Source organism: Phyllostomus discolor, chromosome 13 (genome assembly GCF_004126475.2).
Source record: "Phyllostomus discolor isolate MPI-MPIP mPhyDis1 chromosome 13, mPhyDis1.pri.v3, whole genome shotgun sequence".
NCBI lineage: Eukaryota > Metazoa > Chordata > Mammalia > Chiroptera > Phyllostomidae > Phyllostomus > Phyllostomus discolor.
Window position 1 is genome coordinate 61,128,232 of NC_040915.2, and position 24,939 is coordinate 61,153,170.

The window sequence follows — 24,939 nt, forward strand, 5'->3', positions numbered from 1 at the left end:
CACAGCATGCCCCACTTGGAAATCACCTTGTTAAGTGTGCTCACAGATGCAAATTGTACCTGTACCAGCATGCAAGACACAAGGAAAGCCTGGGAGGGGAACAGAAGCCCACAGCGAACTACTCCACCACACTCCCTGCAGCACCCCGCTGAAGTGCGGCCTGCAGCGTGCATCCAGGAGAGGGTCCAGACCTTGCGTGTGCAGCATGCAGACCAAGGGAGAACACAGCCTGTACCCCAAGAGCGCCCCACCCATGCCTGCCCCAGGGGACTACCACACTGACTTCTCAACCCACACCTGACTGTGACTTCTGAAACCGGGCACCGCCGAATCACACAGGAAGCACCCTTTGGGGTCAGGCTTTGCTCACTCAGCATCGTGTCCACAAGACTTCTTCCACGGCTTTGTGAGGCTGGGACCACCTCTCACTGCTCTGCCAGGTGTGCAGGCTGTGGTGTGTCTGCCCATTTGCCCCATTGTCCCTGAGTGCTCAACTAGGCTTTCATTCTTTCTTTTATTTTTAAGATTTTATGTATTTATTTTTAGAATGAGGGGAGGGAGAAAGGGAGGGAGAGAAACATCGATTGGTTGCCTCTCAAATACCCCCTACTGGGGACCTGGCCTGCAACCCAGGCATGTGCCCTTACCAGGAATCCAATGGCGACCTTTTGGTCTGCGGGATGACACCCAATCAACTGAGCCACAACAGTGATGGCTCAACTCAGCTTTTAAGGCAAGGATCAGGGCAGGCAGTGAACTGGCCACTGCTCAGGGCCTAGCCCACACAGGGACTTCTCCCTTCCTTGAGTGACGTGGGACCCAGACTCTAAGTCCTATGCCTCACATTCCACTCACTACAGCTCAGCCCCAGTCCCTTCTCACCTACTAGGCGACCACCCTGGGTTTACAGAATGGAACCAAAAGAGCTGCCTCTTCCCCTAACAGGATCCAAATGCCTGGCGAAACACATCGGTACACCGGGACAGGAAAAAACAAGAAGCGGCAAGCAGAAATGTTCCAAACGGAACCTACCAGGACCAAAAGGAACCAAGCAGGACCAGCCGGGGCAGCGGTTCACACCCAGCAAGCCCTGCCCTGGGTGCAACACCGTAAGTCCTCTCTGCTGCCAGGCAATGCCGTGTGGACTGGGTTGTCTGTCCCCCACAATCTGTCAAGAATGCTTTCAATTATTAAATAGCATGGATTACATGCCAACTAAGGAGAGGCTCGGGGTGCAGCGGTGGGTCAAAGAGACACAAAGCTGACTCCATGGGCTGACATCCAGCAGAGGGAGGGAAAGACATATATAAAATAAATACATGGATGTACATCGAATGGCGCCACGTGCTAAGGAGAAAAAAAGCATGGAGAGAAGGTACAGAGTCAGCCACATTATGCAGGAGGACCAGAAGGGCTTCCTGAAAGAGGTGGCATTTTAGGAAGAACTGAATGAACCAAAAGAGAAGGCTTGCGGCTCCCTGGGAATAAGGGCCCCCAGCAGAGTAGAGCCTGAGGCTTCCACAGGGGGATGTGTGAAGCTTGCAAAGTGTTCTGAGCAGAGGAGAGACACTGGCTGCCACTGACACATCTGCGGGAGACAGCATCTGCTGGCGACAGCAGTGGGATGGTGAGCGGAGGCTGGACCCCGGGTGAGCTCACAGAGACAACGCAGAGCCAGGATCACCAGGACCTCCGAGCAGGCACACAACACTGACACCAGGATCTCGTCATCTCCACAGCATTGACCTCTATCACCCCATAAACGTTTTCACTCACTCCCTGGAAAGGGCCCAGCCACCACACAAAGTGTGAAGGTCTGACTCTCGGCAGCACCACGGTTCCCAGGCCTCTGGAACCAAGTGGAGCTGGCCGGGCCCAGGCGCCCTTGGTTACGGCAGCCAGGCCTGGGCTTCAGTCCCAGTACCACTGAGAACATCTGTCAGTGGCTGCTCCAAGCTAAGGCGCTGCTCTGTGAGGAAAGACACTCCTCAGGACCAGCACTCCCGAGATTCCTGTCTTCCACTGTGTCCCAGCAGCCAGCCAAAGAATATCCTCACAGCAGCAAGCACCCAGCTCTTTTGAAGTCCCAGCTACACATGGAAAACCTTGGGTGTGACCTTCAGTTTCCTCACATACAAGACAGGACGCCGTCACCTAGGCCATGGCGCCCGATAAACACAGCACTGTTCCACAGCAGCGGGGCTTCCCTGGGCCAGCTGTGTCTGACCCCGGAGCAGACGAGCCCTTATGCCACCAAGCTGGGCAGGAAACCCCACCTAGGGACAGTCTGCCAACAGCCCATCAGCAAATGTCACCCCAATGGGAAGGAATTATAGTGGCCTGGAGGACATGAAGGGGTCCTATGGCTGACAACTGCCCAGTCACCAAGAAACTCTTTGGTCAAGAAAGCAGATGGCAGCCCCAGGCAGAATTTGAACTGCCTGACAACTTTCTGTATGGCTGTCACGAGCCTCCATCAAGACAACAACCACCACCAAAAAAAGGGACACTCAATTCTGAGAAAAATATCAGGGAAGCCAGCTAGTCAGAATCATGAGGACCCTGTGTGGGGCTGACCCTGGCCACTCGGTACCATGTGGCTCGGTACAGCTTGCTCCACAGAGCCACGCCCTCTCTAACGTTACAGAACGAAGACACGGCACAGAGCAGAGTCCTCAGCCGGGCACCAGAGGCGGCAGCCTGTGCACAGGGCACAAGTGGGGCTCCCCATACCATACCCAACACCCCCATCTCTCTCCCAGGATGTCCCCCTTTCTCAGTTGGGCCCTTTTTTTCTGTTAGTTGGCCATAAGGTGAAACTGAAACAGGCTAAAGACAACAAATTCATACTTTTCACAAAAGTAATTAACTAGCAAGAAGACTGAATCAGTAATCAAAAATCTCCCAACAAAGAAAAGCACTGGACCTAATGACTTTACTGATGAATGCTATCAAACACTTAAAAAAGAACTACCACAAATCCTTCTCAAATTCTGCCAAAAAAGTGAAGAGTGGGCAACACTTCATAATTCATCACTCTAATACCAAAGCCAGACACTGCAAGAAAGGAAAACATAGATTGATATTCCTTATGAACACTGATGTAATAATCCTCAAAAAAAGGCTAGCAAACTGAACTAAGCAGTACATTAAAAGGATTACACACCACTACCTAGGGGGATTTATTCCTATAGTGAAGGAAGGTTCGATATGAAAACTGACTGATGTGAATGCACCACATGAACAGGAGAAGAACAAAAGTCACATGATCATTTCAATTGATGCAGAAAAAGCATTTAGCAAAACTCAACACCTTTTCCAGATAAAAACACTCAACAAACTAGAAATAGAAGGAAACTACTTCAACATAATAAAATCCATATATAAAAAACCAACAGTGAATATCATGCTAAATAGTGAGAGACTAAAAGCTTTTCCTCTAAGATCAGAAAGTAGACAAGATGCCTTTTCTTGCAATTTCTACACGAAGCAATTAGACAAGAAAAAATAAAATAAAATGCACCCATATTATAAAGGAAGAAGTTATCTTTGTTCACAGATGATATGATCTTATATGGGGAAAATCCTAGATTATATTGAAAAACTATTAGAGCTAATAAATTCAGCAAAGTAGCAGAATACAAACTCAAAACACAAAAATCAGCTATATTTCCATATACTAACAATGAATAATCTGAAAATAAAAAAAGAAAACAATTACATTTACAACTACATCAGAAAGAACAAAATACTTAGGAATTAACCTAACCAAGAAAGTGGTTAAGTTGGACAATGAAAACTACAAAACAATGCTGAGAGTAATTAAAAAAGGAATAAATAAATGAAAAGATATCCCAACAATTTTTTTTTGCAGAAATAGAAAAAAAATCCATCCTAAAATTCATATGGAATCTAAGGAACCCTGCCTGACCAGCCAAAATAATACTGAAAAAGAACAACAAAATTGGAAGACGCACACTTCCTGATTACAAAACTTACTACAGCCCTGGCTGGTGTGGCTCAGTGGATTGAGCACCAGCCTGCAAACCAAAGGGCTGCCAGTTCAATTCCCAGTCAGGGCACATGCCTGGGTTGTAGGTCAGGTCCACAGTTGGGGGCACACGAAAGGCAACCACACATTGATGTTTCTCTCCCTCTCTTTCTCTCTCCCTTCCCCTCTGTCTAAAAATAAATAAGTTTTTTTTTTTAAATATTTTTTAAAACCTATTACAAAGCTATAGTAATCAAAACAGTGTGGTACTGACAGAGACAGACATAGAAACCAACGGAATAAAGAGCCCAGAAATAAACACTTGCATACATGGTCAAATGATTTCCAACAAGGGCACCAAGACCACTGAATGGGAGACAAGACAATCTTTTCAACAAATGATGCTAAGAAAACAGGATATCCACAAGCAAAAGAATGAAGTCGGACCCTTACTTAACACCATTTACAAAAATTAACTCAAAATGGATGAAAGACAAAAATGTAGAGTTAAAACTGCAAAACTCTTAGAAAAAACATAGATGAAAAGCTTTATGACATTGGATTTGGCAATGATTTCTTGGACATGACACCAAAGATACAGGCAACAAATGAAAAAACAGAAAAACTGGACTTCATCAAAATTAAAAACTTACATGCATCAAAGGGCACTATCAACAAAATAAAAAGGCAACCCACAGAATGCGGGAAAATATTTTTGAATCACATATCTGATAAGGGACTGATATCTAGAATATAGAGAGAACTTACAGAACACAACCAAAGAACAACAAAGACGGCTTTCCAGGAGCACGGCCCCACAGGCTTCTATGGACCTTCAGTGTCCCATGACCCCCCAGGACAAGGAAGGCCCTGGCACATGGAGAGGAACTGCCTACCTTGATGATGACGCGCTGGTCTGACTGGTCCTCCAGGATGCTGTCCGTGGGGTAGGACTCAATCTGCTGTCTGATGGCAGAGGCAATAGCTGGCACGAATGTCAGTGGGTTCAAATCTAGGTCATCACAGAGGATTTCTGAAAACATCTCAGGGGTCATCAGCTTCTCTGAAATCAGGCAAGAGGGCAGAGATTGCTGATGGATTGCAGAGCCTAATCTCACTGTGCTCAGCCCTGACTTCCCTCTACCCCTTCTTCTGCTGCTGAACTTCTCAGACGAAGACGGAATAAAGGTGAGGAGAATGGAGGAACTAAGGGTAGACCTTCCAGACATGGCAAGGGAAGGAAGCAAAGGATGAACACTTCCCTTCTGGCTACCATTCCACATACATGTCCTCCTTCACATGGGAGGGGGGTCAAGGCCCTACACGTTCCCCCATACCAGGTTCTCCCTGCTCCCAGGCACCACCACTACATGACTACACCACTCCATTAGTTCTAACCAATGAGATGTGTGGGGGCAGGGGAAGCAAAGGCACTTCAGAGCTGATGTGCCATGTCTATTCTCTCATCTCCTGACCCAGGCAACCAGGGGAGCCCATATGAAGACACAGGGAAAAAACAGCCATCTACACACTAGAGAGAGAGGCCTCAAAGGAAACCAATGCTGCCAACACTTGATCTCGAACTTCTAGTTTCTGGATCTGGGAGAAAATAAATTTCTGTTGTTTAAGCCCCCATGTTTGGGACTTTGTTATGACAGCCCTACCAAACTAACACAGGTTCCTTCTGGATAAGCCACTTGGAGGCCAGTTCCCACTGGAAGATGAAGCAGATGCATACCCATCACCTCTTCCTCACCAGTAGAAAAATCTCTCAGAGATAATACTAGGCTGTTTGTGGCTTTTTACAGACCTTCCTCCAGCTTCTGACTGTGAGCAGTATACACACTCAACAAGTTGAAGAGTATGGATCCTGAACCCTAGAAATGCAACAGCACTAGGCATGAGCTTGCAGGGGTCATCTGTATCTGGCCAAACTAGAGCAAGGTACTGTGCAATCAAATATTTGTGTCCCTATTCTGCCCTGTTCTCATAACCCAAACCTTAACAACCACATACCACTCTAGAACAAGCCACAGACATGCGAAAGCCAAGAATGAATTCCCTCATAAGCACATAGCATGATCCCATCATCAAGAACCAGCTCTGCTTAACAGTCAACTGACCCCACTATTCCCTCACTGGCCCAAAAGAAGTACTAGAGGCTAGGTGGCCTAACAGCACCATCAGGACATTCAGCCAGCCTATGTTCAGTACTTAGTACAAAAGCAAATGTTTATTTTGAAGATGGCTGCAGAAAGCTAAAGTGCTCAGGCTTAAGTACGGTAACCTATGAGTACACTGTCCACAGCATTTCAAAAAATTAGCCTTTTTAGTTGTAGATTCATAGGCAGTCTTGATTACTGTAGCAATATAAAGTTTGAGACTGGGAAGACTGATTCCTCCCACTTAATTCTTCTTTGTCAAAATTGCTTTAGGTGCTTTAGTTCCCTTGTGTTTCCCTTTAAGAATAGCTTTATCTATAACTACAAAAATATCTTGCTGAGAATTTCATAGAATTGCATTAAACTTGCATAACAATTTAGGGAGAACTGATATCTTGAATCTTCTAATCCATGAACTTGGTCTGTGAATTTATTTAGATCTTTAATTATTATTTTCATCAGCGTTTTATAGTTTTTGACATACGACTCCTATACATGTTTGTTATAGTTGCATCTAAGGATTTCTTCTTATTGACTAATTATAAATAGTAATATATTTTTAATTTGAATGTCCATGTGTTCAGTGATAGTACACAGAAATACAACTGATTTTTGCTTGTTTTTCTTGTATCTTGTGACCTTACTGGACTCAGTTATTCTAGCAAAATTTTTTATAGATCACTTGGGACAATCTACATACACATAGACAATCGTATCATCTATAAATGAGGACAGTTTTATTTCTTCCTTTCTGATCCATTATGTTTTTATTTCATTTTCTTGCCTTATTGCACTGCCTATTACTCCAAGGTCTAGGTTGAACAAAGTGGTAAAAGCAGACATCTTTGCCTTGTCCCTGATCTTAGGGAGAAAATGTCTGGCTTTTCACCACTAAATATAATGTTAGCTATAAGATTTTCTGTAGATGTTCCTTATTAAGTAGAGTTGTTTACAGTATTCCCTTCTTTTGGATATCTGCAGAGTCTATAAGTGATAGCTCCTGCTTCATTCCTAAATTTGGCAACTTATATTTCTCTCTTTTGTGGTCAGTCTTACTAGAGGTTTGTCAATTGTACTGATCTTTTCAAAGCATGAGCTGTGTTTCATTCATTTTATCCACTGTTTTGTTTTCAATTTCATTAATTTCTGTTCTTCTCTTTATTATGTCTAGCCTTCTGCTTGCTTTGACTTCATTTTCTTGACCCTTAAGGTGAGAGGTTATATTACTGATTTAAGACTTTTTCCTCTTTTCTAATGTGGGCAATGGTGCTATAAATTACCATGTAGGGTGTTATTAAATTACTATGTCAGCCACATTTGCCAAATCTTATATATTTTGATCTTTTATTTTCATTCAGGTCTGTGTACATTTTTAAATTGAGCTAAGGTTTAATGACACATAATATGGTTTATACGGTATATGTTACATAGGGACTTAAAAAGACTGTGTATTCTGCTATGTTGTGTGGCATGTTATGTAAATGCCAATCAAATTCTGTTGGTTGGTGTTGTTGGGTTCTTCTATCATCTGGCTGATTTTCTGTCTAGTTGTTCTACCGGTTGCTGAGAAAGGGATGTTGAAGTCTGCAATATAATTTTGGATTTGTCTATTTCTCCTTTCAGTTCTATCAGTTTTGCTTCACATATGTTCCAGCTCTGTTGTTTACTGCACACACATTTGGGATTGCTCTACCTTCTTGGTGGATTGACCCTTTTATCATTTAAAGTCCCTCTCCAACTCTGGTCATTTTCTTTGCTCTTAAGTCTGCTTTATCTGATATTAATATTGCAACTCCTCCTTTTCTTTGATTAATGATTGCATGATGTATCTTTTTCTATCTTTTTACTTTCAACCTACCTAAATCATTATATTTGAAATGAGCTCATATTGTTGAATCATTTTAAAAATCAATCTGCCAATCTCTGTTTTCTAACTAGTAATTATTGACATACTAAGGCTTAGGTCTTCCATTTTATTTTCATTTTATTTTTGTTTTCTGTTTTATTTTTTTCCTTCCTTCCTGTGAGTTACTAGAACTTTTTTTAGGATTCCATTTTGACTTATCTATACTATTTATGAGTATATCTCTTTGTAAAGTACTTCTTAAAATTTTTTTTTATTTTTAGGGAGAGGGGAACGGAGGGAGAGAGAGGGGGAGAGAAACACTGATGTTAGAGAGAAACATCGGTTGGTTGTCTCTTGCATGCGTCCCACCCGGGGACCGGCCCACAACCCAGGGATGTGTTCTAACTGGGAATCAACTGGTGACCTTTTGTTTTGCAGGATAATGCCATACAAAGCCACACGGTCAGGGTACTTTGTATAGCATTTTTAAGTGAAATTTTATGTATTATACATTCCTAATTTAGTCTACTGGTTTCTTCACTTTATCAAATCAAGTGAAGTACAGAAACCTTACTTCTTTTTAAAATTTTTTATTTATTGATTTTGGAGAGAGAGAGACAGATACCAATTTGCTGTTCCACTTATTTATACATTCATTGGTTGATTTTTATATGCTCCCTAACCACAGATGGAACCCACAACCTCAGCATATTAGGGCATCACTCTAACCATTGAGATAACCCAGCCTGAAAACTTGCTTCTTTATATCCCTTTACTCTCTGCCATTTATAATGTAATTGCCTTAAATATTTCCTTTACACATACTTAGAACCAGATCAGGCAGTGTTATAATTTTTGCTTCAACTGTCAAGTGTAATTTAGAAAACTAAAGAAAAAAAGGAAAACCTATTGTATTTACCCATATTTTTGCTTGTCATTTTCTTCCTTCCTGACGTTCCAAAATTCCTTCTTTTGTCATTTGCCTTCTTTCAATCACTCCTTTAGGTTAGGTCTACAGGTGACAGCTTTCTTTTCACCTGAGAAGGATTCCCCCTTCGTTCCTAAGGGATCTTCCCTGGATATAGGAATCTGGATTGGCAGTCTTCTTTCACTGCTTAAAAAACATTGTGCCGGTTTCTCAGGCCTCTATCGTCTGCCATCATTCTATGTTTCCCCTGCAGATGAGATGTCATTTTTCTCTGGCTATTCCCAAGAATTTTTTCTTTCTGTTTAGCTTTCAGAAGTTTAATTATGATGTGTCTTTGGGTTTATCCTGTTGAGGTTCACTCAGCTTCTTAAATCTGTCATTTGGGGTTTTTAAGTGACCATGTAAAAACAAATCTCCACAAACTTCTTGCTGCAGCCATGACCTGTGGTGTAGACCATCAGGGCCCTGATCACTCCTGGCCCGTGTGCAGGAGCAGATTCCATACTTCCTCCTGAGGCAGCTCACGGCACTGCCCTGGGATGCCTTCATCCCCCTCGGGGTCAAACTGGCATCTATGTAGAGAAGTGCTCTTGTTCAGACGCTTATCCTTTCTGAAGGACTTCAACACTCTCTGAGGAGGCTGACTACTAAAGCAGAGAATGCCATACTTCACCAGCAACTCAAACAAGCTTCTTTTCAAGTCCTTCTCAGAGAAGAAAACCTCAGACTCCTCATTAACTGACATCTACCAAAAGCTTGTTAGAGAGATAGCCTGGTTAGAAAGGGTAGTCCAAACTACATATAGTTCATTCATGCTGCTCAACCAGTGCTGCTTCACATTTTTAATCTCTTTGTGATAAATACTCTCATAACCTTTAAGGTCATTTGAAATTTAAATTAAGAAAAACATGACTTTTAACAAACAGGAGATCAGCCTTGGCCAGGTTGCTCAGTTGGTTACAGTGTTGTCCCAACATGCCAAGGTTGCAGGTTTGATCTCTGGTAAGGGCACATACAAAAAGCAACCAATGAATTCATTGAAGGGTGGAACAAGAAGTCGATATTTCTCTATCTCTCTGTCTCTCTCTCTCTCTCCCTTTCTCCCTCTCTCTAGAATCAATAAATTTTTCAAAATGTTTTATATATTTAAAAAAGCTTAATATTAAAAAAAAACAACAGGGTATCAACAATTTTGAATATGCTCCTTCAACTACCACACCAGGGGCATGACCTCCTAACCACCAGTTCAGACTCCGACAGCCCTGGCGCTTTTGCTCCTTCTCTCCCACTCCCTACCCACCCAGAGCACACCCTGTCACGTCTTCTTTTTGAATGTACTTTCCTAAGTTCCAAGGGCCCTTCTTCTTTGTCTCCGTAACTTATTTCCTTAGCCCATTTCTTCTACAGCTCACTTTTAATACCTATGTAACTTTCTAAATAAACTTCCTTTTATAATTTGAGAAATAAGATTATCACAGCCTTTAGGCACACTATTACTCTAGATTGAAGAATTCACATAAAAACAGTATTTTGGGCCCTGGCTGGTGTGGCTCAGTGGACTGAGTGCTGGCCTGTGAACCAAAAGGTTGCCGGTTTGATTCCCAGTCAGGGCACAGGCTTGGGTTGTGGGCCGGGTCACCACTTGAGGGTGTGTGAGAAGCAACCGGTCGTGTATCTCTCACACATCGATGTTTCTCTCCCTCTCTTTTTCCCTCCCTTTCCTTCTCTCTAAAATAAATAAATAAAATCTTTAAAATAGAAAACAAAACAGTATTTTGGTCCTTCAAGCGTTTGTACTAAATTACATTTAGTGGATGTTGCAAGAGCACTCCCAGGAGTAACAGCCTAGAGAAACCCATGGTGGAGTTTACAGAGAGATGCTGGTCTTCACTACATTATACCCATGAGAGCTGAGGAAAAAGGTTCTCATGGATTTAAGTATTGGGTGATTCTGCTTTTTCTGAGCCACGGACTGCTGCTAATCTTGACCACAGCGAGGACAGCAGAACCGATCACTATGTCTCTCCCCGCCTGGATCTAAAAGGCTGAGAGCTATGCCCAGCTCCTAACAATGGATGCCACTGAATTGTGTGTACAAACCAGGGTGCTGGCTTTACTTTATATTTTATATGTTCTAGTTTCATCTTCCCCTTTAGCTAGTTCTTTCTAACCACTCCTTTTTCATTTGCTTTATTTTTTTACACCGAGCATCCTTATATAAGCCGCCCAACATCCCTTCTGAAACAGGATTGAGTATAAAAAAAATAGTGAGAGCTCTTCATGTATGGTTGAAAGGAAAGTGGTAAGACAACACATGTACTGATTCAATATGAACTAAGTTCCTATGTCCAGCCAAGTTCTATGCTAATGCTCTATGAAAAACAGTAATAAAAAATAAAGTCCCTGGCCTCAAGTGGTTGAAATGAAGAGGGAGAGAGATGAATGAACAAGTAACTACAGTGCAGGCCAGCTGAACGCAGCAGGGACACACAGCACTGGTGGTGGCCCGGCACCCATGAGCTAGCCCATCCCCGTGCAGGGCATCAGCAGTGCGCTGCTACTACCCTTATCTACACTCACTACAACCTCCTGAAACCCTTCACTGATGTCCATCCTGTCTGTCACATCACCTCTTTGCCAGCGTCCTCTTTTGCCAGCTAGCCCACAGGTCATGGAAGACCGGCCCTCAGGCATTGTTCCCAGGGCTGGACAAAGGCCCTCGGATTCAGGCCAGGCACGCCAGTTGCTAGGGGATGACCAAAGGAAGCAACCTAATCCTTCCAGAAAGCTTGAAGCCACTGCATATCAACAGCTACACACGTTCCTCCCTGAGGAAATCCACTCTGGGAGAAAAATGTTGTTAAGCTCGTATGTTATCTGCCATGGAAACATCCAATAGCAGGGGGAGTTTTAACAAATTAGGACACCACAATGTAACAGGAAATTCTGCACCAATTATGAACCAAAGAAACCGGTAAGATACTTAAGTGAAGAAAAATAACATTATACTTGCAACTATAATTACAATTATGTTAAGTCGGTCTGCATATGGAAGTGACTGAAAAATGCAAAATAAAACATCAGGATGGTAAGAATCTGGTCCCTCTAAACTTTTATTTGCTTAAAAATTACATTCACTAGATTGAGGGTTTTTTTGTTTTGTTTTTGTTTTTGTTTTTGTCTGAATATAAGTATGTTCTTTGTAAAAAGTCTGAAAGATTCAGAACAAAAATGAAGAAAATAAACACATATGTAACCCTCTTCCCCAGATGTGGTAAGGACTCTAAACACTTGGGTGGACGTCTCTTCCTAATCTTTCTCTTCTTCATTTGCACAGAGATTCATTCAGACTTTTGGAGCCAGGGAAGCACGCAAAGGGCTGGCGTCTTACCCAGGACTTAGAGAGTGAGGATGGAAAGAATGAAGAGGGTGAGGGCAGGCCTCCCAGTCTGACAGAGGCATGAGCATGCACATGCAGCGTCTAAAGGAGCAGGGCAGCGGACAGGGCTGAAGCGGAGGTAAGTGGAGGGCCCAGGTGCAGCATCAAGTTCACCACTGAGCTCTGTGGACTGGCAAGCTTCACACCAGGCCATTGAACTACCCATGTTCACAGTGGGGAAGCAACCCAAGGTTCATGTGCCTGGCCCACAAGAAACAGTAGCAGAAGCAGGATTTGAACCCAGAGTCCACACCCTCTTAACCTATGGTACAATGCTCTGCATGTCAGGCTCATAATTCAGAATCTGCACAACGGGTGTCAGATGGGAACAGGGAGTGTTTACACAGTGGCTAATCTGGGCTGTACAGAGCCCCACATACCATTCATGTTCCAGGTAAAGGCATCCCTCAGCTTCTGCCCATCAATCTCCATGTCCAGCCGAATGGGGACCAGCACCTCAGGCTGGGATGCATTCTCATGGATCACTGCGGGGTCGTGGTCATCAAAGCTGGAAGTAAACAGCAGCAAAGTCAGCAAGGGGTGCTACGGGTCCCCCCAGAGCCTCCCTCTCTGCACCACTGACCACTGCGATCCTGGCCAAGGGGGAAGCCCACTTCTTACAGGCACTTGTCAGCTAGGGGCTAAGTAAGGAGAGACGAGGCAAGCAGGGGTCACAGGCCACAGGGGCAGAGCTCCACACTTCATGGACACATGGGAAAGGGGGAAAAGATGCTGGCTAGAGCAGTGGGACAAGACCTAGACACACTCTGAAAGAGGGAGATTTAAGCTCCAAAGCAGGCAGGACTTTCACAGAAAGCTGAGGGAAAGGAATTTCCAAAAGAGGAAATACTTGAGCAAAGGCCAAGGGGCCGGGAGAAGCCCGGAGTTGCCGGGGCGGCGGCAGCCAGAACACTGGAGGCAGGGTACTGATTAGATGGGGCAGCAGCGTGAGAGACACTGGGAAACTACAGGGTCAAGGTGCCAACAGTTCTCCACCTCAGGCTGCGGAATCCAGCCCTCCACCCTGGGGGAACTCCAGGAAGACTCAGCAAGGGCTTTACATGGTCACACCGGATTTTAGGAAGACAAAGGGAGAAGAGATGTGGGGATGTTGGAGGGCAGGGGAAACCTAAGAGCATCTGCTCTCAGAGCTTGGGGCAAGTATAACAAACAAAGAAACAAGGAAAGCACACCACATGCATGCTACACACAAATCCTCTGGGAAACATAGAGGGAAGGGGCAGGAGTGGACATTCTAAAGGTGGAAGGCAGCCCTGAGAAAATGACATTCAAACAGAGGTGGGGAGACAGGGAGGGGGGGAGGGAGGGAGGGAAGGAGAGATGGAAGAGGAAAGAAAAGGGGTGAGCCATGCAGGTACTGGCAAGAAATGAATGAGGCTGGGCTGCAGAGATGAATGTGGGGATGGGAGCTGGAAAATAACCCCCAAGAGATAGCTATGTCCTAACCCTTGGAACCTTGACTGTCACCTTATACAGCTGAAGGAGGGGGTACTTTGCAGATGTAATTAAGGATCTTAGAGGAGATTAATCATCCTAGTGGGCCCTAGATTACATCACAAGTATCGTTATAAGAGACAGACAGGAGTAGATTTCACACACAGAGCAGGCCCCATATGACCACGGAAGCAGAGACTGGTGATGTGGCCACAAGCCAAGGAATGCCAGAAGCCAGCAGAAGCTGGAAGAGGTACGAACAGATTTCCCCAGAAGCCCCAGAAGTGCAGCCCAGCCAACACCTTGATTTTGGCTCCATGGAACTCCCAGCCTCCAAAACTGTGAAAAAATAAATCCGTGTTGTATTAAGCCACCCAGTTTGTTGCGATTTGTTCCAGCAGGAGAACTAACACAGCAGGAGTCACTTGGGTGGCATCCGAAATCATGAGGAAAAAGTCCAAGGACTGGGTCCCCAGAAATTCTATTCAAGATACTGGGGAAATGAGGAGACTGGCGAGATGAAAACAAAGAGAGCTGGGGGGCTAGAGCAAGCCAGAGACCGACATCCTGGAAGCTGAGGGAAAATGGTTTCATGGAGAAGGCAAGATGTCATTTTTTAGGGGGCATAAGGTAAAGTCGAGTGTTTTTGGTGGGAGGAGAAGACGAAACTGCATTTCAGCACTAAGGCAGAATCAGCAGAGAGGGTGAGGTGTGCTCACCAGAGAGGGAAGGTTCTCTTCTTGTCCCGGCCCATACGGTTCCTGTTGATAGTCGTGGAGCATGGTACAGCATCCAGATGGTGGGAGCTATTGGGCAGGGTGGGCACCCACTGATTGTTCCTCTTTGCTTTCTGCTCCCTGGAAAAACATGGGAAATCCCCCCTCAGTCTACAAGCCCAATATCACTCACCAGGTTATCAAGTCACAGTCAACAGACAACCACTGCATCCCTGCTGAGCTCCAGGCCCCAGCGGGAACTTCTGTGCACCCCAGACTCTGTAGGTTTCCATTCCCTAGGCTCCTACCAGCACCTGCTTGGAGGTACCCAAGTTAGAGTACGGGTGCAAAGGGGCCCTGACATGTCAGAGCAGCCACCCTACCGGCGCACGAGCCATGTTAACATGCTATGTGCTGGCCGTGGCTCCACAGAGGCACTGTCCCTTCTGCGGGGAAAGAGCACAAGGAGGAGGCTTCCCAGAGGAGTGGAGCCTTGAACACTAAGTTCAAGTTCACTGGGGCAGGGGACAACTGGAGGGGAGAAGGCATTTCAGAAGCACAAGGAGCAGCAGGGATGAGGCAGTAGGCTGTAGACTCGGCAGGGGCTGGAAACATGGGGCACAGAGAGGGTCTCCATCACAGGAGCTGGCGTGTCCCACGAGAAACTGACTGCACTTAGCAGATGGCTGGGCGTCCCCAAGGGTTTGCAGCAGGAAGAGGTATGATCAGACTACTATTTTAGACATGCCAGCCAGCTGAGATGGTCTAGGCAACACTGCTGGCCTCTGGACTTCTGACCAGTAGAGGTGAGAAAATGCAGTATTGGTGAATATAGTCTAGAAAATAACACTCAAAATAATTTAAGTAGCCCATGTCCCCTAAAAGGCTCACTCTTCTCTCCAAACCGCAGGTTGCTTTAACCACTAGGAATATACCACAAACTATTTTAATATGAGGCTCCAGTGTCAGGTTTGCCAGATGAGTGCTCAGGTTCCCACTATACCCTGAGTCCCTTTATCGTCCCTGGGGCAGCCTTCCTTCCCCAGTGAGACTACAGGTAACGTGAGGGCAATGGCTGTGCACAACTCACATATATAAACACCTGCGCCAGTCCTCTTCAATAACTGTTTGCTACACCTCAGAGAATGTGACAGCTGCTAGACTTCCTGCTGCTCCGCCAGTGCCCTCTTGGGGGGGCCAGGAGACATTGCTGGCAGCCCTTCCCCTTTTCCCGGGTGGTGGAGAGCAGAGGTAGTGGCCACAACCTGCCTGGGCCCAGGCTCTTGAACTTTTTTCTCTTCTAAAGCTGAGGCCACTCGCACCTCAGGTGCTGAAGTCCAGGAACATCTCCTGATGGAGCGCGGGGTCAGAGACGAATTCACAGCATCAAGTTTGACCAGGACTCTGTCAAGACTTTCCATGACCAGGTCTTGCTTAGATCTTATGAATGGCCTTCACCTTATATCAGAGACCTGGGGGAACGGGAGACATGGAACTAATCTGGGCAGGGCTTAGAGCTGGGGCGGCAAGACTGGGATCTTGACCACAGCCTGTCTGGGCCCACCGGCGTGGACTCACTTAGGAGCACCAAATTTTAAGCAGCACATTCCTGAGCCCCGTCCAGATCCAGGGACTCCCATCTGGGGAAGGCCTGGGAATATGGATCAACAACTTACCAACTTCCATGGCAAGGTCTATGCCCCTGGGCCTGGACTTAGGGTCCTTGGGTCTAGCACACCACCTCTTTCCTGAGCCATCCAGACCTTGTAATGAGGTCCCCCTAAAAATCCTACCCTAAGTCAGTAGCAGCCTCACTTGTTTCCAGTCGGGGCTGCTCTACCGAGTTACGTCACAGACACAGTGAGCACGAACACAGAGCCATGCACCGAATCCGAGGATCTGCATCATGTGATTCAATCTTCTTCCACCACCAGGAGGTCTGAGACTGACCTGCTCAGTGAGGGGGTGGGGAGGTGCCAGTCCTCCCACGGGGCTGACTGGACACTGAGAAGGCACCTCCTGAGCATAAAGCCCGTCAAAATGCACAGCAGCTTCCCTGGAACCTTTACCTGCCCCATGCCCCCATAGCTCTGACCTCAGGGGTAACAAGACCCTACTGCCCCCTCATCTGTTCCTCAAATGATACAATCATTAAGAAAGTGTTTATCACCCCATAAAAGTTCCCCAGCTGACATGTGCAGACTTGAAAGTCCACTCCATATGTACCTAATTTCCTCCTGCCACTTCCCCGGGTGAGTCTCCCCATCCTTGTGTTTTACCACATCCCCTGGGGAAACAAATCTGTAGAGCACACATCTATAATGTTGGCCGGGCTGGATGTGTGCCCCCTTTTTTGTGGGGGTGAGGGGTGGGGGAGGGAGATCATATAAACAATCCAACGGTAAAGTTGAGAGAAAATCTGAGAAATGATTTTTCAGACCCACATCACTCTCAACAATAATGCTCCCAACCCCCCTTAGTGCCCCTGGGGTCTGGTGCATAGGGGTGCACGTTTTCCTGAGAACTGAAAGCCTAAGGCGGGTATTCCGCACACCTCGAGCACGTGCACCGTGTTTGCAGTTGCTGCGGAATCTATGTAATTACAGCGTATAGGGTACGTACTGGTCCATACTGGTGAGTGCACCTTCACTCACCCAGCCTCCCCCTAAGGCTAGACACTCAAGTGGCTCCATATTTCCCACTATTATTCACAATGCACCCAGGGACATCTCTGTATATATAACGGTTGGTGGTGGTGTTCTTTCAAATTATTTCTCTGGGACAAATTCCCAGGGGTGAAATTACTGGGCCAAAGAACAAAAAAATGTTTGATGTCCTAACGCCGTACCAAAAGATCATGCCCACCTACAAGCCACTGCAGCCTCTACCAGGGCCCCTCTGTCATGCCTTCCCCAATTCTTTATGTTGCTATTTGATTTTTTTTTTTTGCTTTGAATTTTTTAAATTACACATGGGGACAAGCATCGTTTCCTGTTTTTGTTTGTACTTCTGATATAGCCCACCTTTGCCTATTTATCTACTGGGGTACTGAAGTTTTCTTTATAAATCTGAATAAATAGACTCTTTCTACAACAGAACAGCTTTCCCACTACCTGCCTAATTGTTAAGGTAAACTCTCTTGAAAGGTTCTAAATTTATACAATCAAATCCATTGTTTGTTTCTTTTGTGACTTTATCTGGGCCACTAATTTTTCTGACAGATAGTCCTACTTTCAAAGCATTCTTTCTTAACCATTCTTCACAATCCAAGACTTGGCTTAGGTTTCTTAGAAATTCCGAAGATACAGAAGAAACTTAAAAACCCAGCTAGGATGATTTGTAAGCACCATGTATAAAGTGTTTAAGTTTTCAGTCTGACTTAATCCCAACCAGTTCTAGAGTGTGAGAAAAATATACGCAGGTGTCCCAAGAGCACACCTGGCCATGGGTGTGTTACCTGAGGTAGGTGGGGGGCTCCGTGCTGATGGACACAGCCTTGTACTTCTCATCATTGCCGTCCAGAATCTCTTCCACCTCTGAGGCTTTTAACAGAGTCACACTAGTGGCCAGAGTTGTATATCCATGATCTGTAACCAGAGACACAGCTATGGTCACCCTGCCGGTGGGGCAGCGAGCAACAGTAGCCAGTAGATGCAGCACATCCAGGTCCTCACATGCAGGAGGTGGGAAAAGCAGGTGTCTACCTTACTACTGCCGAATGCTGGCCTCTTCCAAAAGGGCAGTCTGGACTGAGCGCTTTATTTAGAGGTCCTACTGGGTAAAGACTCTCTGAGGATTTCCTTGGACTGATCTGTCCCAGGAGCACTGGCTCCAGGCACAGAGGAAGTGCACAGGGCAGCGGCAGCAGGGACAGCGCAACACAGCCAACAGGGGCTCTCAGGAGAAGAGGAAGGCTCCAGAGTAACATCACCAGTGGGAAGAGGTCTGACACCACTGCCATCCACAACACGAAGCAAAGCGGAGAGATGGAATGAAAGATGAAAAACGCTTTTCTTTTAAAACAAGAGCCCAGAGAGTTGGAAAGAGCTGCTTCACATGGAACACAAACTCCTGGTCCTGCACCAGTCTATGATTTCTGAGAAGCAGGACAGTTTCTAGGCAACTTGACCCATAGCTCTTCCAGGGAACCTCGGTCAAGAGCTGCTACTTGTCTGAAGGGCCAGCCTGGCTTCTCCTGGAGAAACAAACTAGGTACAGGGCAGGTGTCTCCCAAGCACAAGCGGAAGAGTCACAAGACTTCTTTTGAGACTTGTGGAGGGGAAAGCAAAGCTGGGAACTCACTGCATTAGTGACTGGTGCGCCACTGGGGGGTGGAGGGAGGACAAAAAGGAGACTTTAAAGTGAGTGAAAATGTTATAGCAGCAGATAAAAAAGAAGCTCTGGCTCCTGCATTAAAAGAACTACTACTTTGCCCACAAGATCATAGCAGCACCTACAGACACAACCAAACAGGACAGGACAGACAGCAAAGCTCTCTCTCTCTCTCTCTCTCTCTCTCTCTGTCTCAATTTACACGCACACAAACACACACGCAGCTCTCTATAAGGCGCCAGTGCCGAGTGGGAAGCAGTTTGGCCATCTGCTAAACACTGTGCTGTGTCCAAACCCAAAAAGACCTTCAGTCTTTCATGAGAGGTCAGAAAGCATCCTTTTGCCCTGCACAGAGCTGACACGGCTGAAGCACACTAGCGTCTCTAGTGTCACCAGTGTCGGGCGGCTGGCCTAGCAAGCCCCAGGCACACCTCAGGCACAACAAGCAGGGACATGCACAGGAGCTCTAGCACACCGGCTGCCAGAATGAAGTGCTACGAGATGGATGTGCTCTGGGAAGCAAAGCGGTGAAAGCCCCAGAGGGGAGTGGGAGCCAGGGTCACCACCCGCCGCTCGGGCTGCATATGGTGGGGTGCATATGAAGGGGGACTATGGCGATACGCCACGGCAGTGGCAGAGCATCACAGCATTCCAAAAACGTTTTGAGACCAACATGTCTTCACAGCACCCGCTACTGTCCCAGCCCCACCCCCCTCACACCCTCTGGACCCATTAAAAATACCTGGTGGAGGACTACCACTGGCTCCCTGGAGCCACCTTCTTGCCTGAGCCGCATGGGTGCCCCGCCCCTAGGATGTTCCTGCCACACTAAGGTCAGGGCTGCAGTGAAGACACTCTGGAGTGAAAACGTTTTATCTTCATGACATAAGCGAGTGGTTTTGAAACAGGTTTACAAACCCTCGTGAAGACGCACCCTTAGTGTTAGGTTTTGTTTTTTTACCATGTGACGATGCAACTATTTTCTTCCTCTCTTCCACAGTGGCTAGTCGCCTCCAGAGTGAGGGATATCTCTTGTACAGAGAACCTCGGAACATACGGAGGTAGTTTCCCACCTATGAGTAAAGCAAGAACGCTCATTATAAGGGTCATGTCTCCAAGCAGAGGGGAGGATCCTGGTGCAGAGGCCCCACTGGATCAAGTGATGGACAAACAGGCCCTGAGTTGGCCTTCAGGCACCAGGCAGCAATAAAAACACATTCTGCTGACATCAAGGGTTCAACAACAGTGCACATCTGGCCCACATCTGCCCCTCCGGGCAGGGACAGGAACGTCTACATTCTGACGACAGGACCGAAACTTGCTTGTGAGGCAGGCCCCCAGAGCTCACGGAGAAGTTTGCAATGGTTTTGATTTTGGACTAAGGTTCTCTGGCACTTGCCAGAAATGTAAGGCCTCTTTGACTTCTTTTATCTTAAGAATAAGACTTTGATATTTTTATGATGTAATAAACACCAAAAAGGTCTCTTAATTTTAGACAGATGCAGGATAATTTCCCCCATGACCCCTGTTGCTTTGTTTAGTAACAAAACTCAAACCAGGAATGCCAAAGGAATTTTCCGAAGAGTTTAAAAAGCACTTATCGGCAATCACCAGATTGCTATATAAATCATTACTTCCGCAAACAACGGCTTCAGTTTGCTTGTACCAGATACTCACAGTAAGACTTCTTTAATGGAAAAAAAAAATCTAGTCCTAAAGTTTTTACAAAGAAACCCCACTGTCCCACTGACTTTTCCAAAATGATCACTGCAATCACATGGCACGAGATGGCCAGTGGACTGGGTGCCAGGTGCTGCCACCACCTGTGACGAGGAATCACGTTCCCTTTTCGGGTCTCCTTACATCTGTCAAATCCTCAGCAACTCTGTACCCCACAAAGGATAACTTCTATTATTTTCCCATTTGCCTACCCATCATAGTATATTTATTAAATAAATGTTTCTCCATTTTTCATGAATCAAAGACTTCCATGATCAACAACCAGAGCTGCTGCACAGCGTGAGAGAAGGTAGTCACGGCACATCACTCATGAGCTGCACAGTCAGCACACACTCCTGTGCGTCATTGGCCTGGAGTGTCAGTACCACCCGAGGTGAACATAGTTTCCATTAGATTTTTGAGAAGACACTGATGATAACGCCCTCCACTACCACCTTGCAGGTCCTGCAGAGTCCCAGGACTCCTAGATCCTTCATAAATCCCTTCAGAACACAGGAGGCCAGGGCTTGCCTTCCTGGGTTTTTCCTGAACCCAATTTTGTCTGCTGGATCTGGTTTTCCAAATGTAAAGTGAAAATATGGACCGAGGGATTTCCTAGAGTCCTCTCAGGCCCGTGACTTTGACTTGGTAAACAGAGCTGCCTGCAGACAGAACAGTGACACACACTCACTGCAACTGCAGGTGCCAGCCCAAGGCCATTCCACGGACATGGCATGGCGATGCTGGGTGTGATGCTACGGCCGGCCCACTCTCTGAATATGGTGCTTGCTTCCCAAGGGAAAGGGGCCTGGGGGCCACCCACCCAATGCTGTCACAGGAGCTAGAGGATATCAATAGACGGCATCCTGACCTTGAACCTTCCCAGACCTCCAAAGGTCTGACGATTGTAAGGTAGGCCCAGAAAGCCAACTGCCTTTCCCTTCTCCCATCTGGGTCCCTGCTGACTGGGTCTCAGGACAATGTTCCCACTCAACAAGGTTGAAAGAGAAGACTGCAGTTAACTTTCTATAAACTAAAGTGTGTGAGAGAGAAGATATCAGAAGCCGTCTAGTCTCCGAATCTCAAGACACACATGAGAAAAGTGACAGAGGAAGGGCCGAGTTGGGACCAGGCCTCCTGATGTTCTTCCCACCTGGCTGCAAGCTTCTTCTCAATTTGCTCCACCTAATAAATGAAAGCTTGCTTTTCAGAAGTACCAGCCACTCAGAGTCAAGGCCAAACTGATTTCTTTTCCTGCCTATTAGGTCAGGTAAAGGTTACTTTAAACAACCTGCCCATTATTACATAATGAAACTCCTCTACTGCCTTTTGAATCACATAATTAACTGGCTCCATATCCTCAGCACAGCTATGTTTGAAGAGCAGCATTTATGTGCTAATGTGAAAAATTTATTGCATCCTGACTTTTGTTTTATAAAAACTGATGGAAAATGGTTACACTAAAGTTCTGATGCTGACATCAGTGTTATAATGTGTTACTACTAAGACAATCAGGAATCACAGGGTATCCTGAAAGCCTCAATGTGACCATCACAAGGCTTAGTTTATATTCGATTGTAAAGAAAAACAACCAAGCCCTGGCTGGCGTAGCTCAGTGGATTGAGCGCGGGCTGCAAACCAAAGCATTGCAGGTTCGATTCCCAGTCAGGGCACATTCCTGGGTTGCAGGCCACAGCCCCCCAGCAACCGCACATTGATGTGTGTGTGTGTGTCTCTCTCTCCCTCCCTCTCTAAAAATAAATAAATAAAATCTAAAAAAAATATGATCCACACTTCTGTGCTCTAACAATATATAAAGAAAGAAAGAAAGAAAGAAAGAAAGAAAGAAAGAAAGAAAGAAAGAAAGAAAGAAAGAAAGAAAAACAACCAAAACCAGGAATGAAATGCCTGGCGTCTGATACTGAAAACTGCTACAAGGAGAGGCAACCCTTGGCACTGTGTAAAACTAACTGCGTTAGCTCTCCAAGATTAGCACTTACCTCGTCACATGAGACTCTACTGCTTGGTATATGCACGTCTGAATTGCACAGCTATTTTTTTTTAAAGGAATGCACACTATCTGTGGACTGCCTTTAGACCACAAAGGCCTAGTTCGAGGTAATCTGGAAAAACTTAATATACTTAGTACAATCTACCACTGAAGGACCAGTTGTGGGGGTTTCCTGAAGTCAGCAGTCCAGCTGATTCAACAAAGTGTCACGCCCAGTAAAAAGTAAAGATTTTTAGGATCTTTCCCCTGTCATAATTCAGTCAGTTCAAGATATCCAAAGTGTGGACGGCTTCTGAACTGCTGATGGATCCCCTTTGGGGGGGGGGGGGGCCTTACCACCCAAAGGAAATAGGATGTCCTTCTCCACCCTAAAGCAAGCATCCTCCTCCCAACCTATTTCCTCCCTGGTAAACAAAGGTCAAAACACCTCCCTGCCCACCTCAAAGGCAACGAACACGGGAATGAGCCCTCACTAAGCCCCTCTTCACAGCCTGCCATTGCAGGATTCCAGATATAGCGATGGGGGAGGGGTGCCTGTGAGATGTCCAACATCTCCGCCCCAGAGTCGCGGGGGTAACCAAAACACCCAGTTTCTTTGCGTCTGCCTGGGGTTGTACAACTCAGCACAAAACCAGTGGCCCCTCGCGGAGCCCTAGCCTTGGCAGTAGGGTGAGTCCCCGATCACCTCGAAACAGGAAGGTAAACCCAGGGTCTCAGAGGTACGAGAACCCGGGCCGGGGAGGCCCCGCCCGCGAGGCCCCGCCCCCGACGCGCGTGCTCGCGCGCCCGCCCGCCGCGATGAATGGAGACGCGCGTTCCCGGCGCGCAGACCCGCCCTGAGGCTCCGCGAGGCCGTAGCCTGGAGGGCGAGGACGCGCTGCGCGGTACCTCAGAGCCGATCATGTAGAACTCGCCGTCGTCCTCCAGCTGGAACTTGACGGGCTTCTGCCCGAAGGTCTTGCTGAGCGCCATCATCATCATTGCGGCGGTGGAGGCGAGCGGCAAAGGCCGGGATGCCAAAGATCGGGAGGGCTGAAGCAGGGTCGGGCAGTACCGAGTCTAGGGGAGCCGAAGCCGGGAAGCGAAGGGCGGGCCAGGCCTGGCCGGGGGCTCGCGCCACCGCCGCCGGGTACCTCAGCAGCCGCCGCAGTCGACAACCAGGCCGCTCTCAGTACGCATGCGCAGGCGTTGACGCTGACGCGCGCGCTGCCGTCTCCCAAACAAAAGACTGGTGCGCGTCCCCGCGGGTCTCTTAAAGGAACCTACACCCGTTTCTCCTACCACCTGCCTCCCAGATCAAGATACCAAGGAAAATTCTCGCAGGAGTAAATTACACCTGAGTCTTGACTCAGGCGGTGGCTTTCCCAGTCTCACAGCTGAGACTGGAACTCTACCCAGTGGAGGAGAAAGGAAGTGAGGTCTGAAGGCTGAGGGAGGCTGGTAGTACCTGTGCCTCAATTTCCCCACCCGGAAAACAGTGCAGCTGAGCAGATAAAAGGGATCCTAGGAACAGATATCCCGGTTCCGGGCCCACAGCTGTTCCTGCGGCTGTGGGAATGGGCAGAATGACAACACTGAGTGGTGCTGATGTGGGCAGAGGCTCCCTGACTTGGCAGGATTCCAGGGCCCAGGTGGTATTTGGTTTGGCTGGTGCATCAGATGAGTGTCGGAGGAGAGGGAACCTTCTCCATTCCTTTCTTAACCTTGTGCTTTGTGCCCAACAACAAGCTGATCCCTTCAGTGAAACTAAACAGCCCGGCCCCGCACACTTACATCTGGGTTTGGGGACTGACATAAATAAAAGCATCAAAGCCTCCATGTATCCAGTTGAACAATGCAGTATGTCAACAACAGCAACAGCCCACTGCTGACAATTTCACGTGGTTTGGTCTAACAAAAATTGCAGCTATGATAGATGTTACTATGAAGGAGTTACATGTGGGGCTGGGTGGCCAGCAAGGAGGCACTGAAAGGTTAGGAGGGCTCTGCTGTGTCCTGACAATGGTGGATAGGCGCTGGGGTGTGGTAAGATCAGACAAAGTGACCACAACTTGGTGAAGGATGATCTGGAGGGCACTGGGGGAGCAGGAAAGAAATGACAAAGCCGCTACAGGTGTCCAGTGAGACAAGACGGAGGAATGGAGCAAGAAGCGCCCTAGACCTTGCACCTAGTCCCGTAAGACCATAGGCTTGAGGTGAGGGGGCTGCCACCCTGGCTCCCAGGACAGAGCAGGTCCCAACCCAAGGCTACCACCTCCCTGTCCCACCTCTTTCCCCATCCTGGCCTCCCAGTCAGAGAAACCCCAGTCAGGCAGGTAGAAAATGACCATAACCGTGTTT

At 46.9% G+C, this 24,939-nt stretch overlaps 1 protein-coding gene across 2 annotated transcripts in view; it reads right to left on the reverse strand.

Annotated features, from left to right (window-relative positions):
- Positions 1 to 23,821, reverse strand: part of SMARCB1 (SWI/SNF related, matrix associated, actin dependent regulator of chromatin, subfamily b, member 1) — a 32,435-nt gene extending 8,614 nt beyond the window's left edge. Inside the window, exons 1-6 of one of the 2 annotated variants that reach the window (XM_028527598.2) lie at positions 23,488 to 23,821; positions 19,804 to 19,942; positions 17,995 to 18,124; positions 14,541 to 14,678; positions 12,747 to 12,874; positions 4,888 to 5,054 (exon numbers count right to left, since the gene is read on the reverse strand). In XM_028527598.2, the coding sequence (XP_028383399.1) occupies positions 4,888 to 5,054; positions 12,747 to 12,874; positions 14,541 to 14,678; positions 17,995 to 18,124; positions 19,804 to 19,942; positions 23,488 to 23,580 (795 nt within the window). In that variant the 5' untranslated portion in view covers positions 23,581 to 23,821. The remainder of the gene's footprint in view (positions 1 to 4,887; positions 5,055 to 12,746; positions 12,875 to 14,540; positions 14,679 to 17,994; positions 18,125 to 19,803; positions 19,943 to 23,487) is intronic. The other variant, XM_028527599.2, reaches the window with a different exon arrangement.
- Positions 23,822 to 24,939: the final 1,118 nt, after the last annotated feature.